This window comes from Mus caroli, unplaced genomic scaffold, assembly GCF_978045245.1.
Source record: "Mus caroli unplaced genomic scaffold, Mus_caroli_1 scaffold_2, whole genome shotgun sequence".
NCBI lineage: Eukaryota > Metazoa > Chordata > Mammalia > Rodentia > Muridae > Mus > Mus caroli.
This window is the reverse complement of record NW_028227257.1, coordinates 120,329,937-120,350,299: the sequence shown is the minus strand read 5'-3', so window position 1 is coordinate 120,350,299 and position 20,363 is coordinate 120,329,937. Positions and strand designations below refer to the sequence as shown.

The 20,363-nt window shown below is 44.6% G+C and overlaps 1 protein-coding gene and 1 long non-coding RNA gene across 4 annotated transcripts in view; one reads left to right on the top strand and one right to left on the bottom strand.

The window, feature by feature from the left end:
- The window catches only part of Ly75 (lymphocyte antigen 75), a 127,844-nt gene that overhangs the window by 18,199 nt on the left and 89,282 nt on the right, over window positions 1–20,363 (bottom strand). Inside the window, exons 1-2 of one of the 3 annotated variants that reach the window (XM_021149953.3) lie at window positions 12,266–12,711; window positions 517–627 (exon numbers count right to left, since the gene is read on the bottom strand). In XM_021149953.3, coding sequence (XP_021005612.1) covers window positions 517–627; window positions 12,266–12,482 — 328 coding nt within the window. In that variant the 5' untranslated portion in view covers window positions 12,483–12,711. Of the gene's footprint in view, window positions 1–516; window positions 628–12,265; window positions 12,717–20,363 lie in introns of those variants that run through there. The other 2 variants (XM_085834884.1, XM_021149961.3) reach the window with 2 other exon arrangements.
- On the top strand, window positions 12,845–19,760 carry LOC147005908 (uncharacterized). Its single transcript, XR_015045311.1, has 3 exons — window positions 12,845–12,920; window positions 14,476–15,768; window positions 18,886–19,760. It is a non-coding gene; the product is annotated as an uncharacterized LOC147005908 (long non-coding RNA).

Sequence of the window (20,363 nt, the reverse complement as noted above, 5' to 3'; positions counted from 1 at the left end):
GGACTGTCCTCTGTTGGAGAGAAGGGGACAGATGAGGCCAGGCTCACTCTGGGTTAGCGGTTCTCAGTCTGTGGGTCGAGACCCCTTCTGGCATCAACTGACCCTCTCACCCAGGTCGCCTGAGACCATCGGAAAACACAGATATTTACTCACATTATCATTCAGAACAGCAGCAAAATTACAGTTGTGAAGCAGTAATAAAGATAATTTTATGGTTGGGGTCAACACAACATGGGAAGCTGTATTAAAGGGCTGCAGCACTGGGGAGGTTGAGAGCCACCGCTCTAGGTCATTGGCCTCTCAGTCAGTGTCTCTCAGGCCACACTGTCATATCACACACAGTCACTAGGTACTCTGGTGTGCTGTATGGTTCTGCCACTCCAATTTGGGGAGTGCTGTTCAATGACCGTCTTCCAACCAGAGAGAAAGTATAGGTCCATTTCCACCGTCTGCACATCAATTTTTGGGACACAGTTAAAAGACTTTAGGAACACTACAATTTCTAAAGCTCCTTACCATGGTCAGTGCACTGTTTTCTGACATCCTCTATGTTTTCCACATTGATGGTTACTTGAAGAAAAGCGTAACAGCTGCCTTGGAACTGAACCCAGGTGGATGAAGGACAGTCTATTTGGGGGGGAAAAAGTACTATTAATATGAGTTCCAGATGCTAAGGATATTGAATATTAAAAGTCCATGCTTACACACAAGTCATTTTCCTTGTTCAAACAACAAATCAGCCAGTGTAAAAGGAATTCATTTTTCTCTATTCTACATGTAGGAAAAAAATCAATGTGCCAGTGATTCACTTCTGACTCCATAGTTTGGTGATAAGTCTGTCTCTTGATTGTTTATTAATTCAGACACACAAATTAAGCATCATCACCAAGCCAACCAGCTAGCAAGCGAATCAACTAGTCAGAGTTAAAAGCTCGCGCCATCACTTCTTGGAATACAGTTAAAAGAAATTATAATAATCTCTATATAAATACAATAAAGTATTATATAAATTATATAGTAAACATCTGAAGACTATCTTTACAATATATAATAATAATTTTAAAAGCCTTGCAAATTTTGCAAAATCTTTCTGTTCAAATTCTCCTTGCAAGAACTCATATCTAGAATATGAACATTCAGGCCTATTTTACTATTATACAAGTAAACAAGGCTGATGTTCATGTCTTCTTTCCTTTATTTCCTTCGTGTGATTGTGTGTGTGTGTGATTGTGTGTGTGTGTGTGATTGTGTGTGTGTTGCAGATGGTGGTTAGGATTTGAACTTAGGGATTCATGCATACTTGGCCACCTGCTCTCCCACTAAGCTATATTTTGTAAGCCCTGTATGACCTTAATTTCACATCTTATTAATAGAGACTCTATAGCTCTATAAAGCTGAGCCTTACCTTTTCTTCTCCTGCTATTTAGGAAGGACATCTCTATCTCTACCTTGATTTCTTTGTTCACTATAAAGATTTAAAACTTTTAAGCCTAGGACACAGAATATCATCACTTAGGACTCTATGCAATAAGAAGTCTGTAAGAACTTGATTTCACTGAAACAAGTTGGAGGAACAAAAGGGGATTTATTAATTTCAGTGGACATAAAATCAGCGAGATCTTAACTATATCGTTTTACTCTTAAGTTCTGTATGTGGTATAATTTAATATAAAGGAATAGAAGCAAGCGCTCCTATAAAGAACAGAGATGAATAATCAGCCACATTAATCTCAACTAATTCAACATTTTTTATTTTACTGAGCTCAGACTATGACATAAGCTATCACTAGTACTTAACCTTGGCCTCCCACAGCAGAGAGAACACTGGCACCAAAATAGATTATTTCCCAGTTCTCTGGAAAATGAAGGATGAGCAGAAGTCAGTCAAGAAAGGAGAGTGTTTCTCATATCATGTGTGGTGGTTTGAATATGCTTGGCCCATGGGAAGTGGCACTATTAGGAGGTGTGGTCTTGTTAGAGGAAGTGTGTCACTGAGTAGGTGGGGCTTGTAGGTTCATATACATGCTCAAGCCCTGCCCAGTGTGGAATAGAATCTCCTGCTGCTGCCTTCAGATCAAGATATAGAACTCTCAGCTCCTCCAGCACCATGTCTGCCTGCATGCTCTCATGCTTTTTGCCATAATGTTAATGGACTGAACCTCTCAAACTGTAAGCCAGCAGCAATGAAATGTTTTCCTTTATAAGGGCTGCCTTGGTCATGGTGTCTGTTCACAGAAATGAAAACCCTAACGAAGATACTATGTTTTTCTTTTCGTGTTGGCTCTTTTATATTAGCTACCGTGTGGCCAAAGGATGAGAGGGCAACGAGATTGATGGACCATAAAGGGAAGTGTCATATCACACTCACACTAGGTTAAAAGTCTCATCAAACCATGGAGGCCACTCATATGTCAACTAGGACAAACTAATGTCCATATCACTTAAAATCATCCCAAGTGTGAGTTGCATGTTGTCAATTTTAATAGTGAAATCATCCAAAATATGCTAGCATGAGGAAGTATTCCAAGACATAATTCATTTTATATACAGGTGTAGCTTTCCTTCCTGTTATCTATTTTGTTTGTTTGGAGACAGGGTTTCACTAGGTAGCCCTCGCTAGTCTGGAATTGGCCATGTAAACCAGGCTGGCCTCAAACTCATAGAGATCTACCTGTCTCAGCTCACCCAGTGCTGAGATTAAAGGCATATGCTACCATGCTCCTCCCCCCAGCCCCCGTGTGTGTGTGTGTGTGTGTGTGTGTGTGTGTGTGTGTGTGTGTGTAAGTTCATGAATGCCAACACATACAAGTGGAGATCAGAGGACACCTAGCCTCCCAGCTTTATCCTCCATCTCTGCTCCTCCTATGAATGCCTGGCCTTTTAAAAAAGATTTTTGTGGGGTGGTGGTGGCACACAGCTTTAATCCCAGCACAAGGAAGGCAGAGGCAGAGGCAGGCAAATCTCTGTGAGTTTGAAGCCAGCTAGGGCTATTAACATCAGATAGATAAGGCATGCCAAGCACACAGCATGAGTTCTAATATGAAGCAAGATTCCCAGAATATGTAGCTATTAGCAACCATGATCACTCTTCATGCTTTCCTCCCCTGGACAGGGACCTACACAGAGGATTTCAAATACTTGTCTATGTGACTAAATCCTCTTCTTCACTTTCATGTGCCAATTTATTTCCATCATCTTCAATGCTTTGAGTTCATCTGAGACTCAATAGTTTCTTGAATCTCCAAGTTTAACTCAATTGACTTTACCGCTAGTGCTAACACCTCACTAGTCCATTTTTTTAAATATTAACATGTCATGGAACACAGCATACACAAAAAAAGCACAAGCCATAACTATAGACCTTGGTAAATTTTCAAAAATGAAAAATACACCCCCACAAATCATCAGCAAAATGAAGAAACTAAATGTTAACCTTTTTGGGTCACCACCCCTTCCCAAAATGAAATTATTTCCCTAACTGAGAATACCAGAGATCAGTTTTTCTTGTTTTGGATTTTACAGTCATGAAATCAGACACAATGTACACTTGTGTCTGGCTTCTTGTGATAAATATTACTTTTGTGAGGTTCCCTTGTTTTGTCATTTGTATCTGTGGGCTATTATTTCTCATTGCTATATAATGTACGCCTTTATCCATCACTTCATAAATGCATTGCTATATATGCCTTTATCCCTCTCTTCATTGGTGAAGATGTGGACATCCTTTAGTTTCCAGCCTAATAGCAATAACAAGCAATGTCTCACTGAGCCTTTCCTGCATGGTTCACACTAGAAAGAGCTGAATGGGAGAATGCAGGGGTTCTAATGTCTTCCCCCCACAATTCATGCTGAAATTAGTTGAAATTTTATTGCTGTTTCAACAGTATTGAGAGTTAAGACCATATATAAGATACAAGAGGTCAGGTGAGCCCCAGGCCAGCCAGGGCTACTTAAAAAGACTGTCTCAAACAACAAAGACCCATAGCTGGTCATTCTCATTCAAGAGAGGCTATCTTTACTATTTGAAGTCTTGGACACATTCACTATGGCTTTATATTGTAATTACCTATTTCTCCAGTTGGATTATTAACTGCAAGTCAGCAGAGAGCAGGTCTTGATCTAATTATAACATCAGTAACAGCTACTCTGCTGTCTGGAGCACAGCCCAGAGAATCATACAAAGGAATGAGGTGATACATGGCCCTGCGCTAGCAACTTTAACCAAAGTTCCCCCACCACCTGGAAGGAAAAGTCTGACTCTAAGAGGATCTCAGGTTTACTACTTAAGCCTTTCTCTGCTCCAGTTTAGCTTATTTGTAGAACAGGGATGAAAACAGTAGCAACCTAGGTGCTTGGGAAGTCCACAATGACCAAAAGGGAAGAAAGAACCCTGTCTTTGTAATGCATATAATTTAGTGGGGACAGATACACAAAAGCAATGGAAGTCAGAGGATAGGTCAGTGGTGTCTTTGTTTCCTTTTCTGTTGCTGTGATAAAACACCTACTCTGACAAAATCAACTCAAGGCAGCGGGAGCTGGAAACAGCTAGTCGCACTGCATCCCTGTCAGAAGACAGAGGGCCATGCATGCATGCTACTTCTCCGACCTTTCTTTCCTTACACAGCCCAGGATCCCACTAAAGGGAACCAACAGGACCGCCCATAATAGGCATTAAGTCTTCCTACCTCAGGCAATGCAGTCAAGAAAATCCCAAAAGGCCTGTGTCCCAGGTAATTCTAGATTCTGTCAAACTGAAGCTACCCTTCTGAGATGGTGCATTAGCAATCTACTGCTCTGTAACAAATGAGCAGCTTAAAGTCAGAAACATCATCTCTTCTAGTGTCTCCAGTCAAGAACTGGAAGCAGCAGCTTTCTTGGGTTGTTTGCCTGAGGTTTTGCCCTGCAGACGCAGTCAGTGTGCTGGCTAGGCCAGCAGTCACCTGAACACTCAACTACAGTTGGAGTATTGGAAGGTATAACTGGAAGGTGAGTTGGTGTGACTGGAGACCTCCGTTTCTCACCACAGTAACCCTGGGGAGTCCCTGTGTGTCTTGATTTGAATGTGAAATGTCCTTTAGGGACTCGTGGGCTTGACTATTTAATTCTCAAGCAAGTGTCATTGTTTTGTGTGGATCCTTTCCTGTCCTCTCTGTGCTTTCTGGCGCACAGAAATGAGGAAGCATCCAAAACATCCATACGCTCCCGTTATCAGAGTCATGGCCATCCTTATACTGGCACGCCTTTCCCTCCATGCTGGCCTATGCTCACAGACTGAACCAAATCCCCCCTCCCCCGCCCCGCCCCCCAGGTTGTTCTGATCAGGTATCTGGACGTGGCAGTGAGAAAAGTAGCTCACCAAACCGATCAAGAGAATTAGGGTCACTGCTACTGCTGGGAGGAACCTGACCATATTCCGTAGGTTTTCAGAAAGAAGAATTTGGAGCTGGGGGGCTAGAAGGCTATAAGCTGAGCTTAAGGGATGAGCCTTGTGGGAGTGAGGAAGAAAGACAAAGGACATACAGCCAGGAAGGCTGTGATCATGACATTTCAGGGACCAGTCTTGCAAAGAATTCTGGCAAAGAAACTGACTTCGGTTTGCCTTTGTCCTAAAAACCTGAATCAGGGGGAAATTAAACCGTACCAGGCTGGTTTTGTTCTGAGCATGGCTGTACCGCTGATTGTGCTTGCCCAGATTTCCAGTGAGAGTGAGCGGGAAGTGAAGCCCCACGTGAAAAATGTTTGGTAATGAAAAGAGGGAGGGAGGGAAGCTAGAAGTTGAGACTAAGGCAGGTGAGGATTTAGTGGGCAATGAGATGGGTGTGATCCAAGAGCCCTGCCTCCTATACACACACTTCACAAAGACAGTAGGAAAGATGCTGTAAAAACAAGACTCTGCCCTTGGAGAGCACCAGGGTAGAACAATGCAAACCTGTTTTAAGAACTTTCACTTGAAATAGTGCTCCTGAACAAAAAACCATTCTGGGCAGCTGGAAGTGTTTTGTTATGTTCAGCCGTAGAGAAAGGATACTGCCGATGGTGGTGCAAGAGGGCCAGGTTATCATCTGGCAGTAGAACGCGCCATTGTCTATGTGGTGCTGTTTCTGTAGACACACAAGATGCAAGCACAAGGGCAAACATTATGGGAGACCTAGCCACGGTTCCAGGAAGCTGCCAGAGCCAGGCAATGTGTGACAGGCTCAGACTCCTTGCTTGGAGCTTGGTGAAGGTGAGACCTAGGGCGCACTAGAGATCTTAGCATACGGGAGATGCCAGAAACACAGGACATCTACCAGCAAAAGCTGAACACATTGACTGCAGCTGGTCCAAGGGAATGGTCATTTGCGCTGTGGGCTGGAGAGACAGCGCTACCCAAGCCTGTTGGAGCCCAGATGATGCCATGATGTTGGAATTCCAGCTGCCAGACATGGAGCAGCAGGTTAGGTATTGGCCGGGTTGAGTTTCAGTCTTGCTTTGGTCCGGTATTTCCTTGCTACATTCCTTTTAGGAATGAGAATCACATTGTGCCACTGTACACCAAAACCACAAAATTTTGTTTTTCTAGATTACAGGGACTTTCAGCCAGGAGTTTATCTTTATAAACTGCCTCAGGAATGTTAATTCTATAAGGATACTAGAAGTTGGACTCTGCACTTGGTATTATGAGATGGCTGAGCCAGTAGAAACCAAGTATGAATGTCTTGGCTTGAGTGCATGTGTTTCAAGCCTCAGTCCCCAGCTGTGGCTCTGTTTTGGAGAGTTGTGAAACTTTTGGAAGGTGGTGCCTAGCTGGAGGAAGTGGCTTGAGGGTTATAGTCAGGTCTCGTTTTCTGTCTTTCCTCTGTTTTCTGATCTGCTGAGATATGAGAGGCAACAACCTCAAACCCCTGTCACCACAGCCACCGATTCCTGCCACATAATGTCAAACTGTGAGCCAAAGTGGATGCTTCACTAAGTTACTCTTGTTAAGTATTCGGTCTTATTATGAACTAACCAGTACCCCGGAGCTCTTGACTCTAGCTGCATATGTATCAAAAGATGGCCTAGTCGGCCATCACTGGAAAGAGAGGCCCATTGGACATGCAAACTTTATATGCCCCAGTACAGGGGAACGCCAGGGCCAAAAAAATGGGAATGGGTGGGTAGGGAAGTGGGGGGGGGAGGGTATGGGGGACTTTTGGGATAGCATTGGAAATGTAATTGAGGAAAAGATGTAATAAAAAATATTTAAAAAAACAATTTGGAAAAAAGAAAAAAAAAGTATTCGGTCTTGTTAGGGATTTGTGGTCCAAGGGAAGTGTGAAAAGCCTTACAGAATCCAGTCTTGGTTGTCAAGCATTTCTGAAACATCCTCTTGACTACTGTGTTGGAATTTTCCAGGGAAACAGCACTAATGTAAGAAATATCTGCTATCTATCTATCTATCTATCTATCTATCTATCTATCTATCTATCCCTCCCTCTATTCATCATCTCTCATCTTTGTCCATCCATCCATCTACCCATCATCTATCCATTGCCCTACCTACCCACCTACTTACCCATCTACTTATCTAGCTCACACTACTATGGAAGCAAGCAAGCAAGCAAACAAACAAACTCATGATCTATCACCGGCAGGCTGGAGAACGTGTGACGGTGTTATTTAATCGTAGTCTGAAGGTCTGAGGATGGGATCATGGAGAGAGGGCAATGGTATAAATCCTTACCTGAGCCCAACGTCTGAGAACCAGGTGTGCCTATAGCAAGTTCAAGGCAGAAGATAATGGATGCCTCAGCTCAGGCAGGAGAAGAATTCAACCTTCTTAGTCTTCCTGTTCTATCTCAGGGGACTAGATGATGCCAGCCCAGGCTGAAAGGGGGAGATGTCCTTCACTAAGCCTTCCAGACACAAATGCTAATCTCAGCATTTAGTGGTTCAGTGGAGAAATTCTCAAATGCTAATGCAATCCAGAAATAGTGTTTCATAAGCGGTTTGGGTGTCCGTTTGCAGTGCGCTCAATTTGATACACAAAACCAAGCAGCGCAATTAAATAGGCCATCCCTATGTAGTGTGGGAGTGAGCTGCAAGCAAGTGAACACCAAGTGATAAGAAACTCCAGGAACATCTTTGAGACTGTCAATCACAGATACTTCCAAGTGCTAAAGACCTACCCCCAGAGCTCGTGTCTCTAGCTGCATATGTAGCAGAAGATGGCCTAGTCGGCCATCATTGGGAAGAGAGGCGCCTAGGTCTTGCAAACTTTCTTTGCCCCAGTACAGGGGAACTCCAGGGCCAAGAAGTGGGAGTGGGTGGGTAGGGGAGCAAGGTGGGGACGGGAGGAGAGTATAGGGAACTTTTGGGATAGTATTTGAAGTGTAAATAAAGAAAATATCTAATAAAATTTAAAAAAAAAAAGAAGTGCTAAAGACCTGATACTGAGGTCAGATAGAGCAAATAGGAAACCCAGGTCCCTGTGATGGAAGACAAGATCATAACAAAGAAAAGACAAAAGAGGCTACAAGTGATAAGAGCAGAAAATACAGTGTTGACACACCCACTCAGAACTCCCAGCTGCCTTCTGCTAGGCTCCTTTCAGCATTAGCTGTACCTCTGGTTTAAAAAGGAAACCTCTCCTTGAGGCTACAGGTCAGTGTGTATCCAAAAGTTTCCATACAGATTATATACCGTGATAAATGTATCATGTGCTAAGATGAATAAGAAGCAACCCCATGTGAAAACCATCAAGTGCCTATTTTCTGTGGTCATTTTCTATCACCCACCCAGGTTTGGTAAGACTCTCTCTGCTCTCTTGCTAGCACTCACTCACCTTCTATAGGCCAACTTTGGCAAGACAAGGACAAGGAAGGCTGTTTATTATATGTGTGATGAGTCCAGGAGGGAGAAGCTGGCCCAAATGTTCAGCCAACCATAGATTCTGTGCCTGTGCACAGGCTTCAAGGAACTTAAGCTGCCCTGACACCTGTCCTTTTTCGACATCACTTTACCTAGCCTCCCTTTCAGGGTGTCCACTTCTAGCTTTTGCTGTCACATGCCCATCCTCAATGACAGTTATCCACTGATGAGCTGTGTCACCGTCACTTTCTCACTGGGCACCACCGGTCTATTTCTTTTATGGATTAAATCTCCTGTTTCCCCTCAAATTTTAAAATAACTCATGAAAACAATCCTGTGCCTAACAGAGACAATGCAAGAAGACAATGCTCTTCTTGGCCTCGTTTTAAGCCAGATATGACTCCTATTGTCCAGATGGATTTGTGCGATACCATGCTGAAAACCATCTGTAGGAGTTTTCAGCCGCATATGTTTATTGGATATGTGGGTTTGGCCTGTAACCTTACACAGCCATGCAGAGTGGAACACACACTTTTTAGTGGCAGCATTGATTTTCCAACACAGCAGCAAATTCTTAAAAGCTTCTCAACCATGGAAGAAACCCTAAAATAAGAACTATTTGCGAATTCACCTGTTTGTGTAGAAACATTCTCACATCCAATCTGAGATACCGTCCCCTGAAATAGAGTTCCATCTACAACGGCAAGAAAGAGTGACCTTGATGGATTTAGAGGTTGCAAATGTTTCGAATTCAGTTAGAAGTTCCAAGATACATTTGGGAAGAAATCACAATTGCAGCTGACACCTCTACTGTTAAAATCATCCCATTTTTTCATCATTATTACCATAAAATAGAGTTTAAAGACACATCGAAATAAAACAAGCTCTTCAAGACAGCAAGGTTTCTGCTGTTGCAGAGCCTCTTCCTAGGAAGATGAGTGACGGTAAGAACGGAGACACTGGAGATAAGACACTGAGATGTAACCAAGAGTGTAGGTGTCTGGGGAAGGTCTTGGATATCACATCATAGTGAATATCTAAATAGTAGGGGAAGGATAACCACACCAACAGCAAGGGTTTAAGTAGCCTGTGTAGAAGAAAGAGGTTAGGGTTCCCACAAGCCAGGGTGGAGAAACTCAGTTAACAGCAGGGAGGGTAGTGAGTTAATATCAGAAAGAAGGCAGGGGCACCGAAACCATCGATTGCAGGTAACAGCCACTCAAAATCTGAGGCCTAGATGCCACCCCACATGAGGAGCACAGAAGGAAGGCTTACATTCACTCCTCCCATACCACTTGGGCGAAACCACTGACCCAATAGTCCCAGGCATATACTGGTAAGCGCGGGCACCGTCACAGAGAGGCTCTAGATCTAGAGGCGTGGCCCGGCGGTAAAGAACTTGGTGCACTAGCATGAGGATCTGGGTTTAGATCTGCAACCAGCACCTACAACCAACCAATCCAAAACCAGAGAAGCCACACAGGTCTGCCATGGAACCTCCTGAAGTTAAGTGATGTTATAGCCATTGTGAAATCTGAGCTGAGAACCAAAACCAACAAGCTCACGTTCACTAACATACTCCAACGTAATAGAAAAAAAAAAAAAAGAGCGATTTCCGCTTCAGCATTAAATGTCTACTTTAGGCTAGGTTACTGAGGTTCTTTTAGTGTGGGGATCTTGCCATTCAGCCAATTCTAATTCTTGATAAGCTCTTGTCAGTGTGCTCAGTAACTATAGCCAGTCGAGTGGCATGCTCACGATGTTTTCTGTTGATGCGATTACCTTTCTTGCTTGATGATAAGGGCAAAGAGAAGGAGACCAGGATTTCCCAGACCTGTAATAGGGATACTCACAACAGCCCTATGAAGTACCATTTCCACGTCACTGGGGGACACAGAAGGTGGCTAACTAGTGTGGGAAGAGCTCGATCATTTTTACCATAATCTTTAAAGTCTCCTGACCAACAGAAGCGGTCAGAGTGAATCCAGAAATCCAGACCAGATTCAGAAAAGAATAAAACTTAGGAAGCTTGTCCTCTCTGTGTTCAAACAATTTCACAGGTAATGCCAAAACCGAGAAACTCATTCTCTTTCCAAATTGTCTAGGAATGCATTTTTCTTCCCTTTTAACGGGGCTATCATCGTGTGTGTGTGTGTGTGTGTGTGTGTACACACGCATGCGCGTGCACATGCAGTGTATGCGCGTGCACATGCAGTGTACTTGTGGAGGTCAGAGGATAACTTTATGGCGTCTTTTCTTTCCTCGATTTGCCTGGTTACAGGGATTGAATGAACGAAGGTCACCCGGCTTGCAAAACAAGAATATTTACCCACTGCACCATCTCATTGGTGCAACAACAAAGTATTTTTTAAAATTAGCCTGGCATGGTAGAGAGAGAGCACTAAGAGGGAGTTCAGATGTCCCAGATAATGAGGGGAGCCTAAGGAGGACTCAGAGGTGGTCCAGGAAGCTCTAGTGCAGCCTTGACAAAATTAAAGTACTACGGCACATCTTGCTCCTCAGAGAGGCAGCACACAGCTTAACTGGTCATCCGTGCTGCTCTACAAGAACCCAAGAAAAGAGCTTTGCAAGCTCTGAGCAACTCAGTGTGCTAGGTCTTCAACACCCAGGGCCTTTAAAATACCTCCCACTGTCAGCAGATTTCACACAGAAATTTATTTAAAATGCAGTGAAATCCAGTGGAGGCAAAAAAAAAAAAAAAATCCCTTGCATAATCCTGTTACTCTAGCCCACACAAGTGTCCACTTAGTTCTTGTTTACTTTGCTCTTTCATTCTCGGAAAGGATTGGTAGTGTTTTTTGGAAGGAAATCTCCCCCAGGGTTTCCCCATTAACATATTTTGACCTCCACGGAAAGCCTGTTTTAAAAAAAACACATGCTCGGGAGAATTGTCTGTGTTCCTCGGGGTGTGTGTGTGTGTGTGTGTGTGTGTGTGTAAGCCATTTTGCAAGAATAATTATGTCTAATTTTTCAGATGTCACTGTATATCAGCCGACCAAAGGTTTCTCTAAATCGCAGTGTTTGTAGTGAGATCCCAGCCTGACTTCTCCTCCCTCTTGATGCAGGGGTTATTTGGCTGAACTCTTTTCCTGTTTTAACAACTTGCCCTCTAGCCATGGGACAGGGCCTGTTTCCTCCCTCCACCCCCAGGCCTCACCCCTTCCCTACTGCCACCCATTGAAGGACTCTAAAGTTCCTGTACCCTCTAGCTAGCTAACCGACTTGGGGGGTCTGAGGTGAGGATACAGACACTGTGGAAGTGGGGTCCTCTGCTTTGGCCTTTGTCCCGGGTCTGGCTCTCGGAAACCACCCAGCCTGAGAGATGGGTGCGGGATGGTCGGAGGACGAGGCATGTGGGCATCGGTGGGAGCGGGGACTCTGCGCTCTCAGGGGCGCGGCAGGGGAGGCTTACCGGCGACGATGGCAGTGGCGAGGCTCAGCAGCACTAGCGAGGACAGCGCTGCGTGGGGCATGACTGCGCGGCGCCGAGAGCGGGTCGGGGGCGGTGCTTGTCGGGTGCACAGCTCCCAGCTCAGTTGCGACGCCTCCCACTCGAGGCGGGGGAGTGGAGCCCAGGGTCGCACACACCGCAGACTCCAACTTCTCTCCGTTAAAGATAAACTTCTCATTTGAACTGAAGTAATCTCAGACTTTCTAAAATGTTGCAAAAATAAATAGAACTTCCCGTAATCCTTGCGGCAGCTTCTCTAAATGTTAGCATCTTACATAACACATCAGTGCAAGGATCGGAACCAGGACAGAGCATTGGTGGAGCACTGTTGACTAATCCATAGCACTTGTGGCATTTGACAATTATATCTGTTCTAGGACCCTATCCAGGAACAAGCACATCTGATGTTTCTTCTTAGTAGAATTGCTTGTGCCCTTTTGGCAAGAGTCATACAGAGGGACAAAGATTGATGGACTTTGGTTATTTAGTGAAGGTGGTGTCAGCAACCGTAATCTCCCTTTTCCTAATTCCCTCCTGGTGGACTATGCCTCTTAGAAAATATGTCTCTGCCACTAGTTACTGTATCAAGAGTAAAGGAGAATAACGGAACAGGAAGGTTTGACTGGGATGGGGGGTAGAAGCACAAGTTAAAGGAAGGAATATGGGATGGGACAGCTAACACAGCCTCTATGGGGCAGGAGGAGAAGGGAGGGAAGGAAAGAGGAAGAGAGGGAGGGAGGAGAGGGGAAGGGAAAGGGGGAGAGAAGGAGGGGGAGGGAGAGAGGAGAATTTTAATGGAGTTACCTTACAAGAGGGACAGAGGATAGACACTACCTAGCAAATAAAACCCCAGTACCAAGAACGGGTACTTCTTGAGTTGTTGCCAATGGAATCTCATAAAGCCCCAAGAACTACAGGTCAGTGCCAATAGTCTTGGCTATCTTCAGAACTTGTTGGTAAGCTCCTGTGGCTGAAGACACCACATCCCTGAGTCAGGTAAGGTGGAGAAGTCAAGGTGGCACTAACGTGGAAGCTTCAACTCTCCCAGTTAGCTTTCATAGCGCCGGGAAGTGCTTGCTGCGCACACAGAAGCAGGAGGAAAAACTTCTTCTTTCTCCTCCATTCGTGTACACAGCACACACCTCTATCTCATCCAGATATGAACCCTGTAAGGTACAGCGATGATGGGGCCCGACAAGATATGGGTATTGCTGTGGTAGTGGGATGAATGTTACAAAAGTAACCAACCATTTTATGATTGGATCTAAGGCCCGCCAGTACCATACCTGGCACTGTGCCAAGAACCTGTGGCTAAATAGATTGCAGTCCCGAAGGGGAAGCACAATGCTATTATTCTGCTAAATGGCCATAGTATTAAAGTAATTCCTAGAGACCCACTGCTTTGCCCATAGATGACTGTATCTCTCAGACTTCATCAGAAAAGTGTCTCCTCACAGTAGATGGCAATTAATAGACACCTTCCACTAGTCAATGTCCAGAAAATAAGAAACCATGGAGGGCTTGGCCCTAAGTGGGATTTGCATATTGCACCCCTCCCCTCAAGGTTCAGGAATCTTTGAGGAAGAAAGGTCAGAAAGATAATAAGACTCAGAGCTCCTGGATAGCATCAAGGAAACTGTCTTCTGGACACGACTGGGCAGACGCACATGTAAACTCACAAAGATTGTGACCACATGCATAAGATGTATGAAAGCTCAACCCAGACAAAAATCCCACCACTGAGGGGCTAGCTGGACACAGATTCTTACCAGTGGATGAAGACCTAATGGCATCTAATAGTGTTGAGAAAGGGAAAGTCAATTTTCTTTAAAGATGCGATCCTCTAGTTGGTTGACCACAGTCTATATCAGGCTTTGCTCCCGAAAGTAGTAGGGCAACTCCAGTTGGGCTTTGATGGAGAGGATGAAATAAAGAAAGCTACAAGTTGGGTGGAAAGGGTAGAGTGGATGGGTGTGAGAGGAACTGGGACAGGGGAGTGAATATAACTGTGGTGGTTTGAATATGCTTGACCCAGGGAGTGGCACTATGAGGAGGTGTGGCCTTGTTGGAGGAGGTATGGCCTTGTTGGAGAAAGTGTGTCATTGTGGGAGTGGGTTTTGAGACCCTCTCCTAGCCACACAGGAGTCAGTTCTTCTCCTGTTTGCCTTCAGGACAAGATGCAGAACTCTCAGCTCCTCCAGTACCATGCCTGCCTGGATGCTGTTGTGCTTCCTGCCGTGATGATAATGGACTGAACCTCAGAACCTGTAAGCCAGTCCCAGTTAAATGTTGTCCTTTATAAGAGTTGCCTTGGTTATAGTGTCTCTTCACAGCAACAAAAACCCTAACTTAGACAATAACCTAAACACATTGTATGGAATTCTCAAGGAACTAATGAAATACTTTCTAAAGTCATTTCATTTGTCTGTGATAAGGACTATGCATGCCATTCTGGACTCAAACTCATGGCCCTGGCCTGTACTTCCCAAGTGCTGACACTACAGGCCAGTTCTTTTAAACTATGCTTTTATAAATGATGCAACTATATTTAACTCAGGGAGTAAGACAAGCAAAGCCCCTTGGGTAAGTAAGCCTCATATTATTGGTGTATAAAATCAAGTCAAGGGGCTGGAGAGATGGCTCAGAGGTTTAGAGCACTGACTGCTCTTCCAGAGGTCCTGAGTTCAATACCCAGCAACCACACGGTAGCTCACAATCATCTGTAATGGGATTTGATGCCTGCTTCTGCTGTGTCTGAAGACAGTGACAGTGTACTCAGATACATAAAATGAACAAATAAATAAAAAAACCCAACAATCTGTGACTTATTTGAAAAAAAAAATCAAGTCAAACTCAATACAAAGAAAACAAGCAACAGGCAGAGTTGGAAGATACCTCTTACTCAAGAAGATAAGCAGATAGCAAATGAGCTTATGAAGAGACGCTCTGGGTCACATCATTCAAGGATTGGCAATGAAAGCAAGGATGACTCACATCCCAAAGATGGAAGCCATGTGCTTGGGATGATGTGGAGCCGCAGCCCATTGCTGGTGGGAATGCATAGAGAATGCATTGCACCAAGGGGACCTTCAGGGCCACTGTGAGGCGCTGGCGACAGTGTGGTCCAGGCTTCTTTCACTGCACTCCAGGCTCAGCCCCTTCGTCCGAATGTCAAGACTTTGCTTGTTATTCACTTTCAGACTTCATAAGTTGTCAACAATGTGTTCATATACTAAACAAACACTGGCAGCGGATTTTTCCCAAAGCGTTCTGTTTAGCTACGGAAACAACTTGATTCCGGGCTCTTTTGCCCGCTAACTACACGGCAACTCTCTGGAATCATGCAACGGACGCATCTCTCTTCACTGCCACCTTTGCATATTTACTCATGCGTGCTGTGGATGTGGTTTAACGCTTGTACGATGTTAATTGGGCCCTCAAAATTGCAGGAGAATCCACACACGGTAAGACACTGGGTCCCCGCCCCCAGTTGGTTTTGATTGGTAAATAAAGTTGCTGGTGGCCAGTGGTTGGACAGGGAGACAGAGGTGAGTTTTTTTTATAGAATTTCCCTGGCAAGGTGGTGGTGGCAGTGGTGGACTAGAGCTGCCGTGCCAGGAAAGGAGTAGCTACCAAGCCTGAGAGCTGCAGAACAGAGAGCATAGCAATCATGTAAGAGCCTGGAAAGGGTGGCCCCAGGGGCCCTCACCCCATCTGGGTCGAGGGCAACAACGATGAAATATAGATTTTAGTAAGTAATAACTCAGAAATATTGGAGGGGAGGTGTTAGCCACATGGAGGTTTGGAGGTGGCTCAGCCATTAAGCCATTTAAGGCATATTAAAATATAAGGCCGAGTGTGTGTGTGTGTGTGTGTGTGTGTGTGTGTGTGTCTTTCATTCAGAAACCCAGAACATTGGGGTGGGTATCAAAAGGTTCATGCTGCTGCCGCTGGGTCAGTTAGAGTAGAGATTAATTGGCAACTTCAACAAGTGTGGATTGGTTTGTGTTCAACTAATTTTCAAAGGCATCTTAGACATAGGATAGAATCCACCATCTAATGACTGGATCTAATTTAGCTGTGACCTACGTCAGCTGGGGTTTTTGCGTTACCATTTGAACTAGAGAAAGGTGTGTTCTCTCTTTAGGCAGCCCCGGTACACTCTGCCTCTTTTTTCAAGCTGAGACACGAGATATCATTACTTGCTGTTTCCGTGGGAGACGGCAGAAACACATCACTGATTATATCTCCTGCCTTAATTCTTTCTCTCCACCTCTCTCCCCTCTGGTCTCACTCCATCCCTCGCCTTCATTTTCCACAGCCTTCCATTCCTCTTTTATTCCTGTTGGCCTCCATCCCTTTCTTCTGCTGCTTCTTCAGTCTCCACCCCCCCTCCACCCTCATATTGCAACAACTAAGGACCACAAGAGAAACTCCATTTTCCCAACAGTTGTCATTACCCGTGCATCTGGGGCTCCATGTACCTCTTCTGCAATCCTCTTCTTCCTACCTTAGTCACTGTGTTCTCCCATCCCTCTCATTGTGTATGCCAAAGGCATTCTTACAGTCACTGAGCCTTGTCTGCTTTCTTGTACGAACCTCTTGCATCCTGCTGAGCAAGAAACCAGAGGCACTCACTGACTACCAGCTAGAGACAAACATCTTCAAATGCATATCTGCAGCTCTTCCTCTGTAGCCTTAGAGAGGAAGACACGCTTCCTCATCTCAGGCAAGCCCAGTTCCTTTTTTGTCAACAGAGAACCAACTCTCTTGTCTCATCTTCTCCAAAATTGTCTTCCATCGATAATTCCCATTTCCTCTGCATCAGTTGTTCTATGAAACTGTGTTTCCCCCTCCTCTTGTTTGTTTTTTTTTTTGTTTTGCTTTGTCTTGTTTTTGGTTTTCCAGACAGGGTTCCTTTATGTAGCCCTGGCTGTCCTGGAATTCTCTCTGTACACCAGGCTAACCTCGAACTCAAGGGATTCACCTGGATTAAAGAAATGTGCCACCATCACCCAGGCCCCTCCTGTCTTCTGAGCCCATGGATTTACCCTGGTCCTGGATGTTTGTAATTCAACCACTTAAGGAACAGGAGGATAAGGGGTTTGCCACAGGAGGATAAGCCTTGGCCACAGTAGTAATATCCTGTCCCAATAAACCAAGGACAGGGGGCTGTAGGTCAGTGGTAACTGAATCTGCATAGTATGCTCAAGAAAGTCCCCGGATTCTGTCCTTATCACCACAGAAACAAACCCTTACTTTCCATCTCTTTTGGAAGGAAGGAAGGAAGGAAGGAAGGAAGGAAGGAAGGAAGGAAGGAAGCAAGGCAGGCAGGCAGGCAGGCTCAAAGCTTCTATGGGCCAGCCTTTTCCCTCTATGGTCTGTCTCCACTAGACACAACTTTTTCAGAATATACTTCTCAGAATATTTTCATACTTCCATTTTATTTCTCAAAATCTCACATTTCCCATTTCTAAATTCTCTCTTTTTGGCTCACTTCCTGGGGACTCTGACCTCATTCTGCCGATGGATTTCTACTGGCTGGGCTCACCCATGATTTCCCAATTGCTACTGTCTGAGCTCTCAGTGGTTTCATAAACACCAACTTGAGGCTCTGTTCTAGTAAAAGGTTCCTTGGCCAGGGAATCAACCTGACCTAGGACTGATTATCAATCTACATTAGGTTCAGGGAGGAACTGACTAAGACCTGAACTAAGACAGTCAATGACTGGCAATAGCCCTCCTTGTCAGAGGTCTGGGTAAAACTGAGAACATCGTTGGACTGGGAAGAGGATGACAAGGATTGGAGGGCGACTTCTGGATTTCTAGTTAGGAGCCAAAAATGATGCCTACTTCATATTAACTAACATACACCTAACTAGTTGGGAAAATGAAGTAGCTTCTCAAATTCTACTTGTGATTCAGAGGAAACAAAGAAACATATGAACACTCAGTTTGTGGGGGTGAAGATATAGTGAGAATGGTTTAATCAGATACTCGGGGAATTGTAGTCAAGGGTACAGATCATCAGTTTTATGTTGCGATCAGGCTGAGATTCCCCTGTCTGGGTCAGTCTACGTTGTGTAAAATGGAAAGCTGGTGAGGACGTAACTGAATCTTATTCAGGGCCTTGTTCCAGCCCCAGCGAGCAGCAGAACTTGACAGCTTTGGCCCTGTAATTCTGGCTTTAGAGTCAAGGATAGAAGAAAGGGTATACAACTAAGTAAAGTCACTGAGGCCAGGCATGCGGCAGGGTGTTCCGGAGAAGCCATTGGGCAAAGTTGTGGAGGTGAAGCCTGGATTGCCGTGGAGACCACACAGGGCTAAAGATCCCAGAGCCGTGAAATACCTGCAGAGGAGAGCCGCTAACGGGGAAGTGCGTTGCAGTCAAGGAGTCTGAAGGACATTTTGACATCAGACATGGAGATGCAGAGTTTGCAGTTTGCCCAGCTGATTTTCAATCTAGCTTTGGTCCAGTGTTTCCTTACTGTGTCCCCTTTCCTTCCTTATGGAAAGGTAATTATATCCTGTGCCATTATATGTTGGAAGTACGGGATCTGTTCTTCATTTTTATCTTACAGGGTGTTATATCTAGGAGATGGCATGAATCTCAGAAGAGACCTTGACCTTCGGACCTTTAAACAAATTGGAGACTGTTATAGACTATGGGGACTTTTGAAATTGGACTGAATTCATTTCTGATTTTATGTTATAACTAACTATAAACCTATTGGGGCCAGGGAATAGAGTGGAATGGTTTGACTAGGTATGGCCCCTATCTATAGTCTCACCTGTTTGAATGCTTGGCTTATAGAGAGTGGCACTACTAGGAGGTATGGCCCTGTTGGAGGAAGTGCATCACTTTGGAGGCAGGCTTTGAGGTCTCATATATATTTAAGTCTGGTCAGTGTGACACAAAGTCTCTCCCTCCTCCTGCCTTTAGACCAGGATGTAGAACTCTTGGTCCTCCAGCCCCATGTCTGCCTGCTCACTGCCATGCTTCCCACCATGATGATAATAGACTAAGCCTCTGAAACTAAAAGCCACCCTCAATGAAATGTTTTCCTTTATAAGAGTTGCCGTGGTCTCTTCACAGACATGAAACCCTAAGATACATGCATACACACACACACACACACACACACACACACACATGACATGTAGATATGCTGTGTGACGAGTGACAGATGATCTAAGAGTTAGTGTTAACAAACTGAGCTCAGGGGCTGGAGAGAAGGCTTAGAGGTTGTATGCTACCGTTTTAGAGGACCTGAGGTTGGTTCCCAGCATCTCCTGGGAAGTACACAGTGCCTGTAATGCCAATACCAGGGGATCCAAGACCCTGTTCTAGTCTCTGCAGCCACCTGCGTTCATGTGCATAGTCTAACACAAAAATGACATTTAAAAAATTGAGATTGCAAGCCGGGCGTGGTGGCGCACGCCTTTAATCCCAGCACTCGGGAGGCAGAGGCAGGTGGATTTCTGAGTTTGAGGCCAGCCTGGTCTACAAAGTGAGTTCCAGGACAGCCAGAGCTATACAGAGAAACCCTGTCTTGAAAAACCAAAAAAAAAAAAAAAAAAAAATTGAGATTGCAAACTATGAACATGTTTGCCCCAAACAGACTTATGAAGGAAGCAGAAAGTACCTGGCAAACTGTTGCCATTGAAAGTGCTGTGCCTTGTGATTTAATTTTTAATACAGTTTGACATTGTGCATTGACACAAATATGTTTGTCTATGTTTATGTCATAGTTATGTCATAGTGCTTTTATAAAGACTTTGTTTATAAAGTCCTTCATTTGAGAGCAAATTCAAATGTCTCTTCCTAAGCAGGACACAGTTACTGCATTGACTACTAGCAATGAGGTCTCTGCTTCGGCAAGAAGGTCTTAGTGTTAAAAGCAGTCTAAGACGAGGGATTAGGGATCTCCAACAGTCTCTAAGAAATCTCAGCAAAAGAGTCAGGCATGGGGCTCACTAAGAATACAACAGCCAAACAATTGTTTTTGGTTTTGTTTTTAATCCTCATTTTCTTTAGCTGGGCATGCTTCTCAGGAGG